This window comes from Lissotriton helveticus, chromosome 7 (assembly GCF_964261635.1).
Source record: "Lissotriton helveticus chromosome 7, aLisHel1.1, whole genome shotgun sequence".
Lineage (NCBI taxonomy): Eukaryota > Metazoa > Chordata > Amphibia > Caudata > Salamandridae > Lissotriton > Lissotriton helveticus.
Window position 1 is genome coordinate 266,030,257 of NC_136068.1, and position 23,461 is coordinate 266,053,717.

Consider the following 23,461-nt stretch of genomic DNA (forward strand, 5'->3'; position numbering starts at 1 on the left):
CTCCGTGCAGCTGTGTGCACTGCTGTGCATGAACTGGTCTCGATATGCTGCTGTTTTGCTGTTAGAGGTAAGGCATTTTGTTTATTGTGCTAATCTTATGTTTATTTCTTTCTTTTTCAGGTCCAATATGGCCCGTGGCGTCTCCGTGCAGCTGTGTGCACTGCTGTGCACGAACTGGTCCCGATATGCTTCTGTTTTGCTGTTAAAGGTAAGGCATTTTGTTTATTGTGCTAATCTTATGTTTATTTCTTTGTTTTTCAGGTCCAATATGGCCCGTGGCGTCTCCGTGCAGCTGTGTGCACTGCTGTGCACGAACTGGTCCCGATATGCTGCTGTTTTGCTGTTAGAGGTAAGGCATTTTGTTTATTTTGCTAATCTTATGTTTATTTCTTTGTTTTTCAGGCTGTCTCGGCTTTCATAAGGTAATTGCTATTTTGTGCCAATGTTTTATTGAAATTGTCAACATAAGATGGTTTTTTGTTTGCATTTTATTTACAGGCGGCTGCAAAACTGATCGGACTTTACTGCTAATGTGTGTTTAATGCTATTGAGGCTTTCTGTGTCCCGTCGTCGACTTTACTGCTAATGTGTGTTTAATGTTCTTAAGAATGTTTTAGTCAATGTGTTACTATTGGATGTCTTTCGTCTAACTTTTTGTAAGGCGGAACCGTTGCATTGTAAATGCTTGTTTGTATGGGGCTTGCAGTTCAAGCCAGGCTAGGGCGAGTCCGGGCTACCTGATGTCGAGGAAGGAGGAGTGGTGGCTGCAATTTCAGTGCGCATGACGGTTTGGCCGGCCGGTGCACTTTACATGTTATCCACAGGCTGTATTGTACAGCCTGGGTGGAGAACATGCACAGCATCCCAGTCCCTCCCCGAGCACCGAACCATGGCATTTGGACCAATCACAACGCTGTTGTAAGGCAGCGTCGTCATTTGCTAGGGGATTCTGGGAGACTGTGTGCTTCCTGCTGCGGAGAACAGGACGGAGGAGAGGTGGGGGCCGGCGGTATTCAGGTAAGTACTTTTTATTTTTTTTATCCAGCCCCACCACCCCCGTTCAGTAGCAGCCATTCCTGTCAAGGACACACATTTCACCAGAATCAAAACTCAATGCTCGAAAACTGAGGAGAAGGAACCATGTCCACAAGACATGGCGTGACTCCATTTCAGTCATCATTTTAATTGCCGTGTCTTTTTGTAAATTAAATGGGCATCATAACAAATAATTAGTAAGCACTTTATTGGCTAATTGAGCGGCTGTTCAATTTCTTTACCCCACAGACTGCATATTTGGCGGCGCAGCAAGTACTGCAGTCAACTTCTTTGTGAATACATGATGACATTTTTAGGAACAGGGGTGTAAGATAACACGTCCTATGACCAATGTTACCAACTGAATCATATTGTGAATTCATGAGAGTGCTATTGATTACAGCTATCATCAGCTCATGCATGGTTTATTAAATAGAATACAAGTTGGCATATTAAAAGATCAGAGAAAGAATTTACAGAGAAAGAAATTACCTTAAGAAATCTTACCTTTCCCAAGAAACACTATTTAAAATATAGAATCATGCCTCACCTTACTCGTACAATGGATCAGATGTGCAAGTGGAGAACAGCCGCGGGGTAATGATGCACAAAACCCTTTAAATACCCACCACCACCAATATTCTCACCCACGTATCCCACAGTTTCAAAATATATACAGATGTTTTTCTCTTGCAAATGCGCTCCACTCTCAAATCCCAGCCTCCCCTAGATGCACTCATAATTGATTTAAAAAAAGAAAAAGAAAAAAACCAAATGCCTGCAGTTCTTCAACACTACACCGTCACCTATAAAACACCCTCACATCGAAAGAGAGAGTACAGGCCCAAGGATCTCGCATTCTCCAATGAAAAACAGTAGAAAATGCAAAGTCCAGCCACCCCCTAATGTTGCTTTTTTAGAAAAAGAGTCAACAAGGATGGCTGACCGATATTTATACGAACAGTTATCATCTGAATGGAAATTTCAGTTGAAGATTGGTTAAGGAGGACACTGCTTAGGGAGGGAGATAAATAGTTATTTTCATTAAAACAAAATTTTACCTTGCTCCGTGGATTTGAAGTATTCATCACACTGCGCTGTTCTCTGCCCGTGTAAAGCACAACTCCTATAACAGTACCTGATAAAGAGCACAGAAAAAGAGAAATAAAACTCCTACTACAGCAACGAACAACATCAAAGATTGTCCTAAAAATGATGCCTTATACATCATTTTGATGTTGATCAGCATGAGGTGATCACCAGGAAAACAACTCTTACAAGTGATCGTTTAGGTTAAGAATATGTGGAAACATGGTATTACAGAGGAACAGTACCAATGTCTGTATTTTTAAGCATAGTTAAGTATACATCATAGGCCACAGATGGATGCATGTAAAGCTAACACTATGCACTTAGTAACAAAGACACAATGAAAGGCCACCGCTGTTGCCGATTGATCATAGCAACTTTGCCCTAATTTTACTTTCAATTTGCAGGGAGTCCAAAGTTTGCACATTATGATTAGTTCAAGTCTCGGACCAACCCCCGTAGGCCATTAGATCTCCGACTGGAAGGATCCATAATTGCACCCTTCTCTACCAGAAACCTGCAACAGATGGGTCTGGTTTCATTAGAAAATATTTGTCCCGGGGCTTTGGGATGCACAGGCCTGTTCTTAACTGAATTACTGGACTCTTAGCTATCAATAAACTTGTAACATTCATTTTCTTTCTACAAGAATTATTCATTATAGAGGGGCGACTGATGCTAGATTCTACTGGTTTACGTATTGTGGTTAATTGTTCCTACTTTTCATGGTGAAAAAGTAAGCATTAACCTATTTCTCACAAAAAGGGACAGAGTTGGCCTGCTTTTTAGGTTTCGTAACCTGGCGAGGGGCGAAGCCACTCCCAGATCGAAATCTGTTGTTTCTAATAGTGAGGTTAGGACAGCCTCTGTTTCCAATTGGCTAGCTCCATAAATGGAGGCTAGCCATTGGGAGGCAGAGGCTGTCAATCGCGCTTTCTCACGAAAACGCGATTCGGGGGCGTTTCTGGTGCTTTTTTTAAGCCCCGCCCCTTTGTCCCGGGCCGCGCTGCGATTGGCTGCCGGCCCGGGACACCCCCGTGACGTCATTCCCGGGCCGCACTGTGATTGGCTGGCCGGCCCGGGACCTGACTTCTTCGATCTGCACTGAACTTCATATAGAGCTATGTGAGATTAAACAAGCTATAACGTGACATTGTTGCCTGACATGACATCGCATTTCGTTTTTTGACATAACAGGGCGGCATAGTAAACCTTTCCCGTACAACAAGCTATAACGTGACATTGTTGCCTGACATGACATCGCATTTCGTTTTTTGACATAACAGGGCGGCATAGTAAGCCTTTCCCGTACAACAAGCCATAACGTGACATCGCATTTCGTTTTTGGGCAGACGTGTTGGATCGACAAGTGGCATGTCTGGGCTTCAAGTTAAAAATCCGAACAGTGAATGTTGCTCTACTGCACCGGGCACCATCCACGTCATCATATTATAGAAGGCTGACATGACATCGCATTTTGTTTTTGGGCAGACGTGTTGGATCGACAAGTGGCATGTCTGGGCTTCAAGTTAAAAATCCGAACAGTGAATGTTGCTCTACTGCACCGGGCACCATCCACGTCATCATATTATAGAAGCGAATCTATTTGACATCTTTGGCTGGTCTTCGTGCACACAGTGGTTTCAAAATGCACAATTAACGGAAACTCTCTCACTCAGCGGGGGGGGGGGGGGGGGGGGGAGGGGGAGGCTGCGCGAGCGCCATAGGCTGCTATTCACGAACAGTACATCGCCAGCCACACAGAGCACAGAAGCTGCTTCACGCGACACAGTTTTGGAACCCTGGAGCAAAGTTGAAAAAAGAGCAATTTACTGCCAGTTAATGTTCTTAAAAACGCAGAGGTTTATTTTAAATATATAAGTCAATAAAATCAGTTGTTGCAGTGTCATAAGTAAATTAAAATACTTTAATAAACATTAGAAAAAATCATTGGCACCGCGAACCGTGTCTGTCAGCACCAAAGTCTGTGTATGTTTCCGTTAGTCCACCTGTAGTTGCAGTGTCACTGCGCGCATATTTGAAATACTTAAATAAACCTGACTGACATATTACGTAAATAAACATGAAATAAACACTGTTCATATGCGCTTCAAATCAACACAAATCAGCATTGTTGATATGCGCTTCCTGTAGTTGCAGTGTCACTGCGCGCATATTTGAAATACTTAAATAAACCTGACTTACATATTACGTAAAAAAAAGCACATTTTATTCCAGGATCCGCATAAGCCGGCAAGCCCTGCACGGTGTTTGCCAAATCGCAGTTTCACGGAGCGGCGGCTGGGCACGGCCGCTTTATTTTGCATGTCGAGGTGTTGGCAGATTCATGTTTGTGCCTGTGCCAGAAAGTTTTGTAGCTCTTTTAATTACAGTTTGATGTCTGTGTTTTTGTTTCGCAGAAAACTTTGAATAAATAAACATATTTGAATTCAATGAGACTGTTTTTCGCAAAAGCAGCTTGGGTGGGTGGATTCTTTTGGCGTCCTTTCTCACAGCGTGAAAACAGATTGAAATAAATATTTAAAAAAATAAACCAAGCCACCTCCGATAGTAGAATAATAAGACAAATCCCCCTGATTGTGCGTTGGAATAGAAAATACACGTGTGCGGTGCAAATCTACACACCACAGAGCTCCTCCACGCTTTTACCGATCTAGGAGCTATGGAGCAAGTGATTTCCACTTTACAGCGCGGTTGAAGGAGGAGACCACTTCTAACCGCTTAACGAGGGTCAGGGAACTCACTTCAACTAAACTCGCCGATTCCGCGAGAAGGCATTTTTTGAAAATGAAAAACACTTTTTTCTAGTTACATTGATTCAGAACAAAATCTGAAAATAGTGCTAAAATCTAAGGACGTAGTCAATTGAAAAACAGGCACACCTCAAATATGTTCAACAATCACAGACGCGTTTTGCACTCCTTGTGGCCCATGTGCTTACCTGCTTGAAAAATACAGATTTCTAATTCCCTCACCAACAAGCTGTGCCGTGATGCGGAGTAATAGCAAGCTGGGCTAGTGTTAAATACGTATAAACAATTACTCACTAAAATATAATCTTCAAAGATAGAAAAATGCAGTTGCGCGTGCAACAACACCAAATTAGATGCATCGCGCACAACAAAATGTTAAAACATTCGTTTTCACCTTAATTGACGTAAATGAGGCAGCTGTTGGTAATTTAGTTAATTTAAGTAACGGACATTTTTTTTTCATTTCACAGTATTTAAACCAGTAATGCAACCGTCGGAAACTTTCCTGGAAAGGACACCGTCAGGTATACTTCGGGACAGCGGACCTATTCGTGTTATCTAAAACAGTAAGTAACTTTGTGCTTGGTAAAAGAAAATAGGCTCTCGTATTAGAGTGTTTGCATTTCTTTGTACTTCTTCCGAGTAACCCCGAGCCTTGCCTAAAAGATAAGCAAGAGGCATTCCCTCAGGGTGCAATTATAATTGAAGACAGTTACTAGTAAAATCATGAACTGATGATGGTCGGTCGGACAGTAGATTGTAAAATAACACTCCGTCCGAATTTCTGATGTACAAATCTTGATTGGAGTCGAGCGCACGGCATGCGCTCCAAAATAATTTTTATTAAAGAGGAGTTTGTTTATGGGGCAGCCCTCTGCCCTCCAAGGATTTATACTGTGCTGCTCCAGAGATTAGAGCTGCGTGGCATTCCATAGCATAGACATATAATAAATAAAAATAATTACGCTAGTAGAACGTGTTTTATGATCCAGTAATGCCGATTCGGGGTTCAAGTGACAGATATAAATCACGCGTCCTTCTACCGCGTGGTTTACGTCCTTGGCGCCTGTATGGATCACATTGATTATGTAAATATGAACCATCTAAAATCGAATTGCGCATGACGTCACAGAGTAAGCTTTCATAATACTGCGCTTTGCATAGCTCTATGGTACTCTTGGACTTGTATCTAACCTGTTTCACCAGAACAAAAATGCTAATTAAATAAAACTCTCGTATCTCTCCACCCGGGTACAAATTGTTAGCATACGGAACAATAGAGCAGTGGGCAATGCGCTTGATGCAGGCCTCTTCGTGTAACTTAACAGTGAAATCATCTAGTATCAAAGTGCTGCGAGATTTTTCAGTGTGTGGTTTTTTTTTAGACATGACCAAAGACATTTTAATTATATCATAACCTTAAGCAATCTATCAGTTTTGGAACCCTGGAGCAAAGTTGAAAAAAGAGCAATTTACTGCCAGTTAATGTTCTTAAAAACGCAGAGGTTTTTTTAAATACCCTGAAAAAAAGCACATTTTATTCCAGGATCCGCATAAGCCGGCAAGCCCTGCGCGGTGTTTGCCAAATTGCAGTTTCACGGAGCGGCCGCTTTATTTTGCATGTCGAGGTGTTGGCAGATTCATGTTTGTGCCTGTGCCAGAGATTAGAGCTGCGTGGCATTCCATAGCATAGGGTGAGAGAAATTTTGCTGTGCTCCAGAGAGGGAGCTCTGCTCTCGAGTGTGGGGCGGCACTTGAAGGGGGTGAGAGTAAGACTGTGCTCCAGGGTGGGGTACTTAATTTTCACTGAAGGTAACACTGTGTTTCAAGATGTGCCAAGCGTGACGAGGTCAGTACTGGATGACATATTCAGTGAGTATATGTATCGAAGTGAGTAACATCGACACCACGTCTGTGTGATGACAGTACACAGGCTGTGTCTATAGATTCGTAGAATAATCAGGCAACTGTCGAATGTGTGCAGTTCTACCACAAAGCTACGCACAAGGCCACATCCACACAATTATCCATAATTTGCCTCTGTAGCTGCCTCCTTCATGTGTGCGGGTCCTGCACTGACTGGAGTAGAGATTACACAGCACCCAGATATGTTCGGTAAAACCGGCCAAACCAGCGCTTGGTTAAACAGAACTACATTTATTATATAGGCACCTCAGTGATAACAGCGCCCCATTTTGGTAAAGTGGACGGGAGGCGCTCGTTTTGTGGTTTTCACTTCTGCTTTTGCTTTGTGTCCAAGTTACACAGTCAAGCAAAATTGCTTCACTCTTCAGGAATCGTGGTTCCACTGCTTTTTCCAGGTTTGAATTACCCATTGTTGCTGCATATTTCACAATTTACTGCACAAACTGCAGGTTTAAATAAAAAACGTTTCTAGTTCAAACAGCCCAAAAGCTGGTAAAACCACTAAACCGCCTGTTCGGATGTTTAAAAATGTGTCAATTTTTGGGCTCACTCAGTCACTTTCACAAATGCTTGGCGGGCTCAGGGCTGGCTTGGTGACATGACATTTAAACTTCTGGGGCTTCTCGCAGGGGAACAGCCTGCTGTAATCATAAACATTAAGGATAAAAGGAATGGGACCGGCGATCCAGGGGGGGCAAGAGCACCCCCTTGCCCTCCCCTGCGGACGCACATGCCCAGCACTGCATATTCCAGATTGATCCATCAGGCTTACTGGCAGTGGCTCAGGCTGGGCAAGTTTTCTGCGAAACAAAAACACAGACATCAAACTGTAATAGAGCTACAAAACTTTCTGGCACAGGCACAAACATGAATCTGCCAACACCTCGACATGCAAAATAAAGCGGCCGTGCCCAGCCGCCGCTCCGTGAAACTGCGATTTGGCAAACACCGCGCAGGGCTTGCCGGCTTATGCGGATCCTGGAATAAAATGTGCTTTTTTTTACGTAATATGTAAGTCAGGTTTATTTAAGTATTTCAAATATGCGCGCAGTGACACTGCAACTACAGGAAGCGCATATCAACAATGCTGATTTGTGTTGATTTGAAGCGCATATGAACAGTGTTTATTTCATGTTTATTTACGTAATATGTCAGTCAGGTTTATTTAAGTATTTCAAATATGCGCGCAGTGACACTGCAACTACAGGTGGACTAACGGAAACATACACAGACTTTGGTGCTGACAGACACGGTTCGCGGTGCCAATGATTTTTCTAATGTTTATTAAAGTATTTTAATTTACTTATGACACTGCAACAACTGATTTTATTGACTTATGACACAGCAACATCGCATTAGCTAATACATGTGTATTTAATGTTTATTTCCGTAATATATTTATGACAACTCACATTTTGTTCAAATGGGAAGCACATTCAAAACATTAGACAATATGAAGCGCATATCAACAATGTTGATTTGAAGCGCATATGAACAGTGTTTATTTCATGTTTATTTACGTTATATTTAAGTCCGGTTTATTTAAGTATTTCAAATATGCGCGCAGTGACACTGCAACTACAGGTGGACTAACGGAAACATACACAGACTTTGGTGCTGACAGACACGGTTCGCGGTGCCAATGATTTTACTAATGTTTATTAAACTATTTTAATTTACTTATGACACTGCAACAACAATTTTAAATTACGTAATATTCATGAAAACGGGAAGCAGCGCATATGACCCGCATATGAACAACTTTTTATTTAGCGCATAATAACTATGTTTATTTCATGTTTATTTACGAAATCTTTTACTAATGTTTAGGTATTTCCAATATTTTATGTGTATTTACGAAATCTTTTACTAATGTTTATTTAGGTATTTGCAATATGCACACAATGAAAGTCCAACAATAGGTGGGAAGTGTATTTAGCACGCACATTTAAGGGGATGGCTCGGGATGGATGGATGGATGGATGGATGGATGGATGCATGGCTGGATGGATGGGTGGGATGGGTGGGTGGGATGGGTGGGTGGGATGGGTGGGATGGGTGGGATGGGTGGATGGATGGATGGATGGGTGGATGGATGGATGGATGCATGACTGGATGGATGGATGGGTGGGATGGCGCTTGGCGGTGACTTGCAAATCGAAGCTCCAGCAGACATTACCGAACACCATACAAGATCAAAGGAGGCATCCTCAGATGCCAGTGATGCAGGGGTTGCCACTTGCTAATATAGTATTGGCTTTTGAAAATTGAAGAAACTTTTCTACAAAGAACATATTGTATGTTTCTTAGCCTGGAAACACAGAAAGTTAGATTTAACAATTTCTTTCCACTTCCATTTTGGGGCTTTATAGTGTGCAAGAAACTCCTCATCCAGTGCCTCACTGTGTTCGAACCCCAGTGGCGCTATGAAATGTTACCGCATCAGCCGCGGCCTGTGCAGGTAGGAGCGGTGGGGGAGGGTGAGGGGGCATCTTGATGGATGATGATGAGGGGAAATAAAAGAAATCATTTTCCTTTGTCATATTCTGTCTAAATCCCCCCACCAGGCCTCACCGCTCTCACCTGCAGGGGCCGCGGCTGTGCAGCACAGTCTGGAAAGTAATACCTTGCACACCCCCTCCACCGTGAGAGGAGTCTGGATCATCCTCCTCAGCCTGCACACAATTGGCTCTTTTTGCTGGAGGCTGCATCTAAGCTGAGGCCACTGCCTCATCAATCAATGCCGGCAGCTCAGTTCTTGATACTGCTGTCCTCAGCTGCCTTAAAGATAACACACTGCTATATTACAAACGGGGAATTCTAAAAGCCAAGAACGCTACCGGCGGACACGCGGCGCGGTCCCGGCGCGGGAGTACAGGATTGCACCCCCGAGCGGAGTTCCTTTACTGCAGGCATTTGTATTCCTACATATCAGCATTTCTACTGCTAAGTGTATTTCTCAAGCACACCTTCCATAGTACACCTGCTGCCTTCGAGCTCAATTTTCACTTTGCTAACAGACATTGCATCTCACGAGTACCCCTGCTCAGCCTGGGTTCACACTTTTCAACAGGGGACTAGTGCTTAATTTGTAAAGCTACAGGTGCTGATCCCAAACATGCTACAGGTCTGCATGTTCTAGCAGGCTTGTTCTGACACAACAGGATTGCACCCCCCGAGCGGAGCACCCGCCCCCCACCCACTGCCACCCCCGCAGAAAAGGCAGCAGCACCACCCCCCACGCCTATCCCTCCCGGCCTTCTCTCTACCAGCCTTCCCTAACATGACCGCTAAACTCGGAGATAGTCAGCCTGACCTATATTTATCCAAATATTATTGCTGTGGGATTTCCAGCAGACCGGCATGAAGGTGTATACAGAAAAAATATTGACGAAGCCAAGAACGGCACCCGAATGAGTTATTACTGCGCAAGTATTGCATACCGCAGTATCTCTGCATTTAAAAACACATACCACAGGCTACTAAGGGTGCAAAAAGTAACATTAAAAGAATGTACAATCAGGGTAATACCACTAAAGGAATTTACAAATATCGCCTAAGCACGGAACATGAAGGAAATAAAAACAGTAAAAACACGAACATACTGCACACTTACTGATTGCAAAGGCTGTCCACAGGGTACGGATTCGGGCACAAATGGCGGAAATCACGGTGGACAAGACAATATATACCCCCCACCCACCCCCCCAACAAACGATTGGCTGACAAGATTGTGTAGCTCGGTGAAACATCGTGTTGCCATGTCGCGCAATGTAATGTCGCCGATGTGATACGCGATCCAAGGCCACGGCCTCATTTGCGTTGAAACGACGCGCGATGAGAAAATGGCCGATGTAATTGTCATTGCGATGTATTGGCCGCGATGCGAACGGCCGCGAGGAGTTGCATTGCGATGGATCGTCATACAACCGTGCTGCCCACCACAAACTTCTGTATTTTTTTTTTTTTATGTCACATGTTGTAAATAGTCCATTTTTTAAATATAAGAAGTCAAACACGTTAGCTGCTAAAGTTCAAGGGCTTGATATTGGTGGCTTTTCGCAGTAAACATAAAAAATGTATTGCTTCATTTATTTTCACTCCTAATATTTTTCTAACACTCTGATTTACTTACACAGGGGAGAAAAAACACCAGCCATTTCCTCGAACACCACCATCTACTATACATCTTTTACGTTTATTAATACAACAAGGTATGTTCATATAATGCTTGTGTATTTACTCTTATGACTTCTTCCTTGTTTAACTTACTAAGTAAGGTAAATCTGTACTATGCATCCTTTAATGCACAAATTGTACTACACGCTGTACACAACAAATGCTTTTTACAAACACTTCTACACACAAGCTCTTTACATGCTCTCTAAACACGCCCTCTACGCACACGCCCTCTACGCACACGCCCTCTACGCACACGCCCTCTACACGCAATGCCCTCTACACGCAATGCCACTACACGCACGCCCTCTACGCGCACGCCCTCTATGCACACGCCCTCTATGCACACGCCCTCTATGCACATGCCCTCTACGCACACGCCCTCTACGCACACACCCTCTACGCACACACCCTCTACGCACACACCCTCTACGCACACGCCCTCTACGCACACGCCCTCTACGCACACGCCCTCTACGCACACGCCCTCTACGCACATGCATGCCCCCTACGCGCACGCATGCCCTCTACGCGCACTCATGCCCTCTACACGCACTCATGCCCTCTACACGCACTCATGCCCTCTACACGCACGCATGCCCTCTACACGCACGCATGCCCTCTACACGCACGCATGCCCTCTACACGCACGCATGCCCTCTACAAGCACGCATGCCCTCTACACGCACGCATGCCCTCTACACGCATGCCCTCTACACGCACGCATGCCCTCTACACGCACGCATGCCCTCTACACGCACGCCCTCTACACGTACGCCCTCTACACGCACGCCCTCTACACGCACGCCCTCTACATGCACGCCCTCTACACACACACCCACCCCGCCCTCTACACACACACACACACCACCTTCTACACACACACAAACCCCACCTTCTACACACACACACACACCCCACCTTCTACACACATGCACCATCTACACACATGCGCCCTCTACACACACATGCCTTCTACACACACACACACACGCCTTCTACACACACAGGCCTTCTACACACACAGACCCCCTCTACGTAACATGTTCTCTTTGCCACACGCTCTGTTTGCCACACGCTCTGTTTGCCACACGCTCTGTTTGCCACACGCAATTGCTAACACAGACACTTTATGACATGTACTTTAACTCACGCTCTGTTACACATGCTTTCCATAATACAGAGAGCTCAGCATTCCGCTCTCTGCATTCCCCTCTCTGCATTCCGCTCTCTGCATTCCGCTCTCTGCATTCCGCTCTCTGCATTCCGCTCTCTGCATTCCGCTCTCTGCATTCCGCTCTCTGCATTCCGCTCTCTGCATTCCGCTCTCTGCATTCCGCTCTCTGCATTCCGCTCTCTGCATTACACTCTCTGCATTACACTCCATGCACCGTGCAAAGAGCAGCATACATACTGGACAAAGCAGTCCATGCACAATGGTAAATGGAGATAACAGCCAGGCACGTCAGGACACAGGATAAGCCTAAAAAGTGAATGGAAAAAAAACACACATTAAAAGCAGAGTCAAAATGGCTTATCTCTAAGAAGTGAACAGCAGCATACATACTGGGCAAAGTAGTCCATGCATGATGGTGCAGTAAAACAAAGCCGGAGCATAGTGCTGGGAGCGTTGTGCACAGATTGTAATGCAAGGAGTGTAATGCAGACAGCATAGTGCACAAAGCCCAATGTAGATAACTTAATGAAGAGCCCAGTGTAAAGACTGCCAAGCATACTCTCTTTGCCACATAGTCTCTTTGCCACATAGTCTCTTTGCCACATGCTCTCTGTGCCACACGCTCTCTGTGCCACACGCTCTCTGTGCCACACGCTCTCTGTGCCACACGCTCTCTGTGCCACACGCTCTCTGTGCCACACGCTCTCTTTGCCACACGCTCTCTTTGCCACACGCTACGCATGTGCACTCTACGCATGTGCACTCTACGCATGTGCACTCTACGCATGTGCACTCTACGCATGTGCACTCTACGCATGTGCACTCTAAAAATGCAGTCTCAACAGATGCACTCTAAAAATGCAGTCTCAACAGATGCACTCTAAAAATGCAGTCTCAACAGATGCACTCTAAAAATGCAGTCTCAACAGATGCACTCTAGGGAGAGGTGTGGCGCCGCAGCCAGGGCGACTGACGCTGGAATCTGGGGACCACGGTTCGATCCCCGGCTCCGGCGGCAGGTTAGCCCAGCACCATGTGACTCTGGGCAATAGCTCGCTTAATCTTCCCGACGGCCCCCAGCGCCTAGAGACCCTTACGGGTGATTGTGCGCTTTACAAATGTGGACTTTACTTTACTTTACTCTAAAAATGCAGTCTCAACAGATGCACTCTTACACACAATGTTTAATACAAACTTAACATACACTATAGTATATACTGTACTACATACTGTACTACATTATTCTTACAAACTTACTGTAATACACTTTTCATTCATACTTATGCATTATTATAAATACTCTTTGCAAAACACTTTTATATACTTGCATTCTTTATTAACATACACCTACTTTTTTTTATAAAAAATGTAAACTCCTTCTTAATGCTTGTTTTTGTTTTCATTCTTTCCTAGGTTGCCAATTCTTTCTTTAATATAGGACATTGGTAATCTTTATGAAAAATCAAGGTAAAAGTCTCTGTATTGTTTTTTTGTTTATTTAGCCACTTGTAAGTATAGAAATCGCTTAACCAATATCAAGAGAGTACATATATATTAAAACTAAATATACATTTTATTATATATACTAGCAGCCCGCACCAGCGTTGCTTGGGGCAGAAAGGGGCTGGGGGTAGCAATTTAAGCCTCTGTGTACCCCCCCAACATTGCCTACTCCGCATTCGTCCCACCTCCCGCCTTCCGCCCTGACATTGGCTATACTGCCTCCCGCCTTGAGCCCGCTGCCTGCTGCCCCGACATTGCGCATAGTGCCTCGCGCCTCGTGCCTCGAGCCTCCCGCCTCCTGCCCTGGCTTTTGAACCCACCCCCCAGGTCCCAACTTACCTCCCCACGCTGCCACTGCTCCTCCGCTTCTCATCGCTCCTCCGCTCCTCCCAGCACTCATGTTCTCCCATATTGCTGTTGTTGGTGAACTCTGCTTCTCCCCTCACGCAGACGCTCCTCATGTCCTCGCTCTTCCTGTTTGCTCGTGAACAACGCTACTCCCCTCACGCATACGTTTTGGCTGGCGCTACTTGCAAGGGACTACTTTATTTTTATTTGTAAATATTTTAAACAATGTTTTTTGTTTTTTTTTGTAGCCTAAGTCCTTATGCTTGCCCTGAGGTTTTCTTAGATGTCTTGGGTGTTCAGATTGGTGGTGTAGTTTTCGAGTTTACCTGGCTCAAAGGTGCACGTTCTCTCTTCATAATAGTAGTATAGATATATTATAAAATATAAATAAGTAGAAAATATAGCTACTATAACAAGTTTCATTATATAAGCAATACATCAAAAGGTTACTACTTAAAAGGCCAAAAACGAACCATTAGCCTAATATAGACATTTCCCATTTACCTTTCATTTTAGTTCACTGCAAAACTACTGTAAATAACATATATATAATTTTCATTCCCTGGATTGACAATTGTTTTGTATTATCAAACGTTGCAAATTGTTTGGGAAAAAAAAATCAAGGTAAAACTACCAGTTTTCTTCATTTAACAACCTGTAACTATAAAAAACAGAGTAGATATATATAAAAAATAAATACCAAGTTTGATTATCTAAGCAATACCTCTAAGCTTACTACTTAAAAGCCCAAAAAAAAACATTAACAATATAAAATTTGCCTACTTACCTTTAAATTTAGTTGCCTGCTAAACAACTGTAAAATATATATATATATATATCTATATATATATATATATATATATATAGATCAAATGTATATCTATCCTTATTAAACCCTTGTTTTTAAACAACTAATCAAAAAATACAGCAAAACACCATTGATTTAAAATTCCATTGCAAAACATAACTTAAAAAAGGTAGCTTAGTATTTGCTTTATCTTCACATATAACCAAATAAATATTGATAAAAAATATAAAAAAATGTAGAATACTACGCCACAGGTAAAAATAATTAGACTTAAGACTTAAAATAATAGATTAGTTTAATTAAGAAATATTACCTGTATTACAATAAATATGATGCAAATACTGCCAGCAGATTATCATCAAGGCCATTACAAATTTTCTGCTAATTCAAGAGGAAACCAATGTTTGCCAAACAGTACTTTTGCAATTATACACAACTATTACAAAGTTGTAAATACATGGACTAAAGAAGATTTACATTACATTATGGACTTAGGTGATGCTTTATATACAGATATGCATTCTATTAATAAAGAACAACTTATGCACCCAGATGATTTACCAAATTTCATAGAACACAATAGCATTATCTATTCGCTTAAGCTTAAAGAACCTTCTTATGGGGACATATTACAACAATTTGACCCATCTTTTCCAAATTTGCAAACAGTATTACAAGCTGAACTTAATTTGAACTCTGGTGTTTTGATTTGCATGGATATGTATGTAATATCCATTTTCAAAAATAACGATTCATACTTTGTATTTGACTCACATAGTCGTGATAACACTGGAATGCCTCACCCAAATGGAACATGTATTACTATACAGTTCATATTTGAAAAACTTATAGAGTACATCACAAATCTAGCACATAGTCTAAAGAAACAAAATAGTAATTGCGTACCATATGAATTAACTCCAATACAACTAAGTACAATTAAAAAACATTCACTTAGAAGAGCAATAGCCATTAATGAACAAAATAGGAATTCAGTAGCACACAAAGTGCTTTATGTGTATTCTACTAAAGCATGTCCAAATTTTTTTACACAGGCATTTCAAACACGTATAGCAACGGCAAAAAATATAATTCGGGAAGCTAAATCTAAAGCAAATACAGTTTGTAATGTGAAACAGCCATTACCATCTTTAGATAATACTCCTAGTACTAGTATATATTGCAATACGCTTTTAACTCCAACACCTAAGAATATGGCTAACACTAACAAGAAGAACATAAGTACAACACAATATACTAGTACACCACAAGAGAGTACGTCTACTAACACATATGCAAGTATACTTAAGAAAACACTTCAGTGCAACACAGAAAGACAACATATTGATAGCACAAACATAAATGTACAACAACCGACAACATCAACAAGTACTTTACATACCAACACATATACAGGTAATTTTGATCATACATATAACCCAATTACTGAAAGTAATGATATAATAGTAGCAGAAAGTATAAACAATAGCACATTGTACAACAGGCAAACAGACACAAATAGTACTAACATAGATGCATATATTTTAGTACAAGCACAACAAAAAATGCATTTTGTAAATAACACACAAAAACAGCAAACAAATACACATATTGCAAATAGTATTCAATATGCACATTCTATACCAAATAGTATATTTGCTATTCTACAGAACTACTGTAAACCAGCATATACTTGGGATAGTGTAGATTTACATTGTATTATGAATCTCGGAGATGCTTTATACACAGAAATGCACTCTGATAATGAACAACATTGTATGCTACCCCAAAATTTACCAAATTACATCAATAGCAATGGCATAATATATTCAATTAAGTTAAAAAAATGCTTTATAGATGAGATGACAAAATCAGCACAAATTTTACATAGGAAATTTATATCAATATTAACTTCAACAATTACTTCACATACTGGGGTGTTAATCTGTATAGGTAGATATACAATTTCTGTATTTAAAACTATACATGCATACTTTATATTTGATTCACATAGCCAAAATGAAAAAGCAATACCTCATCCTAATGGAACATGTATTGCTATACCAATTGACTCTATTAATCTAATTATGGAATACATCGTACAGTTAGCTGATACAGAAAACATAACAAATCCAATAAGTATAACTTTACAACTAACTACAGTTAAAATAAAGACAATTAGCAAAATATCGCTACAAATAACACAACGAAACCATAGAGAGGGAAAACTTAAGTCTAGAAAAAACATATATGTCCATACAACACCGATATCTCTAAATGCATTGCCACATATTTCATCAACAAACTTACAAGTAGAAAATACAATTATAAACACACAAAGTAGCAATAGTCAAGCCAAAGGACTGCATTTAACAACACACAGCAATTTGGCTTCACAAATAGCTATTAGCAATACTGATATAATAACAAACACATTCACACCTGATGCTGAATCACAAAGTCAAAGAAGTACAATACAAGTTCTAGAAAATATCAGTAATAGAAAAAGAAAACATACACAAAACAGAGGAAATGCACTGGATAATACTAGAAATATTACAGTTCAAACAACAAATGACATAATTAATATCTTTCATGCAGAAATAAAATATGGCCCTGAGTACACTTGCACTATTTGCAATCAACTATGGCATAAGCAAAGTCTACAAAAAACACATAATATTAGTAAGCGGCTAAAATTCATAGAATGTAACATTAGCAAATACACAACAGATGAGATATGCCAAACATGCTACACTTATATTTGTAAGGACAAAATACCACCATGTTCAGTTTATAATGGGAATGCATTTCCAGATATCCCAGCAACCTTACACTTGCATAACTTAGAAGAAAGATTAGTATCACCAAGAATACCTTTTTTACAAATTAGAACCTTACCACGTGGATTTCAAAAGTCTCTAAGAGGTGCAGTAGTAAATGTACCTGCAGATGTTATGACAACTGTAACTGTTTTACCAAGGCAAATAAATGACAACATGACAATTCGAATAAAATTAAAAAGAAAATTAAGTTATAAATCTTATACACATTTTGAAAATGTTAGACCAAACAAAGTAAAACGTGCAGCTTTATATTTGGCGACTACTAGCAGTATGTTTCAAGAATATGGAATAACTGCTAACCCTGATTGGGATTACACACCACAAAATATAGACCCTTGTAATGAGACTTCAGATACAAATAATACATCAGATTCTTCAGACAACATTGCAGCAGGGAATTTAGATACTATGTTAGATAATGAAACAATTACTACTGAAACAAATAATATTTTAAGTTTAGCACCTGCAGAATATAACACACCAAGAGGCTTGTATGAAGACAAAGATTCAGAATATTTAGCTTTCCCAACTATATTTTGCGGGAAACGAAGGCCAACTAATAAAGAAAGGCATGTACCAATACATTACAGTACAATTTGTAAATTAGAAGTAAGAAGTAATGATCTAAGAGTATCAAAGTCTATAAGTAATCTTTTCTTTAAATTAAAAGCATTGCACATTAAACAAATACAGAGCAAAATCTTTATTTCTCTTAGAAAATACTTTAATAATGGGAACATAATAACTGCAAAAGACATAAAAGATAAATTAGACACCATTTTACAATATAATGAAGGGTACAAAATACTTAAAAAAATACGTAGTTCACCACCATATTGGGAGCAATGCAAAAAAGACCTATTTGCTATGATTAGACAATTAGGATTACCAACTTTTTTTTAACATTATCAGCTGCAGAAACTAAATGGTATCACTTAATTAACATTTTATTGAGAATAGAAAAAAGACCAGAATGCACAAAAGAAGAATTTGAAAATATGTCATGGGAAACAAAATGCAAATTAATACAGCAAAATCCCATTACATGTGCAAAACATTTTGACTTCCAAGTTAGGAAATTATTTAATTGCATTTTATTGCATGAAAGTAATCCAATTGGCAAGATTATTGATTACTTTTATAGAGTGGAATTCCAACAACGTGGATCACCACATATACATGCTATAATATGGATAGAAAATGCTCCACTATATGAAAGTTCTGATGTCAATGAAGTCACTACTTTTATAAATAAGTATGTTACATGTGCAAAATCGCAAGATCCAGCTATAGAGTCTTTAATACCCCTACAAAGACACGGCCATACAAAAAACTGCCGTATCAAACATAAAAGAACATGCAAATATCATTATCCAAGATATCCAATGCCTGAAACTTTTATACTTGAACCAATAGAACTAGACAAAACAGATAAAGAACTCTTACAACAAATTGAAGTACTACATTTAACTATGAACACCCAAGAATTCCCAAATTATACTTTTGATCAATTTTTAGATTCAATGCAACTAGATTTAAAACAATATACTTTATGTATACAATCTATTATACAAAAAAATACTATTTTTCTAAAAAGGGCACCAGCTGAATGCTTTATTAATAACTACAATCCTATTATTTTGCAAGCATGGCAAGCAAATATAGATATCCAATATATCTTAGATGCATATGCATGTGCTGTATATGTTGTTTCATATATTAGTAAATCACAGCGAGGAATGAGCAAATTAATTGCTCAAGCTGCGAAAGAAGTACATCACAATCCAAGTATTAAAGAACAACTTAAGCATATAGGTAACAAATTTTTAAACTGTACAGAAATAAGTGCACAAGAAGCAGCCTATCTTATACTTCAAATTCCTTTAAGGAAAAGTTCAAGATCTTTTGTATTTATTAATACAAATCCTACAGAAAAGCGTATGTACTTATTAAAAGACATAGAAACAATAAATTTGTTACCAGATGAATCTTGTAAAATACAATATGATAATATTATTGTAAAGTACAGCAAACGCCCTGAATCATTAGAAACATGTACATTAGCTGACTATGCATCTATATATAATGAAAAGAAGAAATGTAATAAAAAACAAGAAACCGGGCATGACAATTTCCTTACTGAAAATAACTTTCATAGCTCAGATGAAGAAGAACTTGAGATTAATTTACAAGATCAAACAGACTATATAAAAAGAAAAAAGCACAGAGTAATTAGGTACTGCAGATTTAACCCCAAAAATGACTCTGAAAATTACTATAGAGAATTGTTAATGCTTTATTACCCATGGCGACAAGAAAATCAAATAATTAATAATAAGACAAATTATTATGAGCAATATCTACAAGTTAAAGACACAGTTGACTCTAATCATAATAAGTATAATAAGCATATTAAACTAATAACAACTAATAGCAATGAAAACGGTATATTAGATCCATTCCTTATACCAATAGATGTAGAAACAGATGACAACATAGCCTCTGAAGTCCAAGATAATGAACAGCCATTATATGACCTATCATTTGATTTAGGCATTAGAAGTACAACTATAGAAGAAGCACTAACAAATAATATAATGCCAGATGAACAATATAACAGCATGATGCAAAATCTTACAGCAGAACAACTTAACTTTATATATCATCACTTGCATTGGGTGAAAACAAAAGAAATACCTTGCTACACATTTTGTACAGGCGGAGCAGGAGTAGGCAAAAGCTTCCTTATTACAGCACTTTACCAAACATTAATACGTTACTACAATACAAAAGCAGGAGAAAATCCAGATAACATATATGTATTACTTACAGCTCCAACAGGCAAAGCAGCACATAACATTCATGGCAAGACGCTACATAGTACCTTTAAAATACCTGTTTCACAAACACTAACTTATAAACAGCTAACTCATGAGAATAGGAGTACACTACAGAGTCAGCTAATGCATCTTAAATTGCTAATAATTGATGAAATTTCAATGGTTGGGGCTAATGTATTCAATTTCATACATAATAGATTACAAGAAATAAAAATGTCTAATCTCCCTTTTGGCGGAATATCCATTTTAGCAATTGGAGATTTTTACCAATTAAAACCAGTATTTGACACATACATATTTCAAAATCCAAACCATTCATACAGGCCAGTAAGTACCAATTTATGGCAGACACATTTTAAGTTATTTGAGTTAACAAAAATAATGAGACAACTAAATGACTTGCCATTTGCTGAACTACTAAACAGATTAAGAGAAGGGAAACAAACTAATGAAGACATAATACAGATACAAACACGAGAATTAGAACCACCCAAAAACATTATAAAAACTATTCCTTATATTATGGGAACTAACAATGAGGTTAATAATATTAATAGTGCAGTTTTATTGGAACATATGACACAATACCCAGTTTACACAGCAACAGCGATAGATACAGTTGCATCAGACCTAAGTGAAGTAGTCAAACAAAAAATACTAGTACAATTACCCACAGACACAACAAAAACAATGGGCTTGCCATTCATATTACATATTGCACTACAATTAAGATATGATTTAACTAGCAATATAAATGTTAATGATGGATTAACAAATGGTGCAACAGGTATAGTGGAATTTGTAGAAGCTATTAATAACTACCCACATGTAATATGGATTAATTTTGATAAAGAAACTGTTGGCAAATTAACAAGGCAAGAAAATAGACACATATATCACAGTAACATTAAGTCGCATTGGACACCAATTCATGCTATAACACGGCATTTTCAATTTACACAGAAATATATAACAATTATACGCAAGCAATTCCCATTGCGACAATCATCAGCACGTACTATACATAGGACACAAGGAGAAACTATTGAACCCCTTTACATCCACTTTAACAATAGCAAAGTACATCATTTGCATTATGTAGCTTTAAGCAGAGCTAAATCTTTAGACAACATATATATTAAAAACTTTCGGCCAGACAAAATAGTTGTACATCCAAAAGTAGATGAAGAAATGACACGCTTGCGGACAAACATGCAATTGCAAATATCAGTACCACAATTAGAAAAGTATAGCCAACAGTTTAATATTATTGTGCATAACATAAGGTCCTTGCAAAAAAATTACACTGCTATCAAAGCTGACCAAAATATCATGCATAGTGATATTATATGCCTCACTGAAATAAACACAACTAGAAAAGCAGATACCAATAATTTCTTGATGGAACAATATCATCTGCTCATATTTGATAAATTTAACAATCAGCAAACCAAACATGGAATAGCCATTTATTACAGAAAAAGTATTTTCTTACTGCCAATATATGAAACACAACACGAAATTGACATTTTATATTTTACTCTGCATCTTAATGATTGTGACTACTTATTTGTTATACCATACAAGCCACCACATGTGCGTCTACAGACACTATTACAAGTGTTAACTTCAATATTAAACTTTTATCCAGATTATAAATATGTAATCATGGGAGACTTCAACATAGATTTAACACAAGTGTCACAAAATGCAACATTACTATTAGAATATATGATAGAACAATTTCAATGTCAACAAAAAATACAAGAATACACAACCGACTACAATTCAACACTAGATCATATCTATAGTAATGTAGATTTAATGCACTATGGTATAATAGAATCATATTATAGTGATCACAAAGCATTATGGATAGCAGTTTAATATGCAAAAAAGTATCCTTTAACATATGCTTTTCTTCCAGGTAATTACAAAAGGGAAAAAATGTATAAACAGAATGTGTACTAACATTTACTCTCATTTCAGATGATTTCCATACAAGAACTTAAGCAAGCACAACAGGAAGAAAGCAAACCATATCAAAAATATATCCGTGCTAACATAGTGAAATGTTCGTCAAAAACGAACTATAAGAACGCAAAACAAGAAAGTAAAGTATTATATCATCTGGCTTTAGCTGATCAAACTGCTTCAATTAAAGGGACTTGCTATAATGAAGAATTGTACCAACAAACAAAAGAAGGACATGCAATTATTATTCGCAATTTTTTAACAAAAAACATGTAGTAATCCTAACAAAGCAAACCAAGATCTCCAGAATAGCACCCTTAACTATTCCTCTGGAAATTAAGCAAGAGGCAGAATATATATTACAACCGCCTGCTCCACCAATTTCGCCGATAAAAACTGTAAAAGAAGCAAATTTACGCACATTAATGAGTATATCTGGAACTATATCGGAGGTACGTTCATTACTAAGTAAACCTATTTTCACACACACTATCACACAACCCTCTCGCACACACCCACTCACACACACTCCTACATTCTTTTACCACCACACTCTTTCACCCCTACACTCTTTCACCCCTACACTCTTTCACCCCTACACTCTTTCACCCATTAACTCTTTCACCCCCCACTCTTTCACCCCCCACTCTTTCACCCCCCCCACTCTTTCACCCCCCCCACTCTTTGACCCCCCCACGCTCTTTGACCCCCCCACGCTCTTTGACCCCCCCACGCTCTTTCACCCCCACACGCTCTTTCACCCCCACACGCTCTTTCACCCCCACATGCTCTTTCACCCCCACACGCTCTTTCACCCCCACACGCTCTTTCACCCCCACACGCTCTTTCACCCCCACACGCTCTTTCACCCCCACACGCTCTTTCACCCTCACACGCTCTTTCACCCTCACACGCTCTTTCACCCCCACTCGCTCTTTCACCCCCACTCGCTCTTTCACCCC

The 23,461-nt window shown here is 39.6% G+C and overlaps 1 protein-coding gene across 1 annotated transcript in view; it reads right to left on the bottom strand.

Moving 5' to 3' along the window:
• Nucleotides 1-23,461, bottom strand: part of ATP9A (ATPase phospholipid transporting 9A) — a 510,313-nt gene that overhangs the window by 308,489 nt on the left and 178,363 nt on the right. Inside the window, exon 10 of the mRNA XM_078652049.1 lies at nt 2,097-2,173. Coding sequence (XP_078508175.1) covers nt 2,097-2,173 — 77 coding nt within the window. The remainder of the gene's footprint in view (nt 1-2,096; nt 2,174-23,461) is intronic.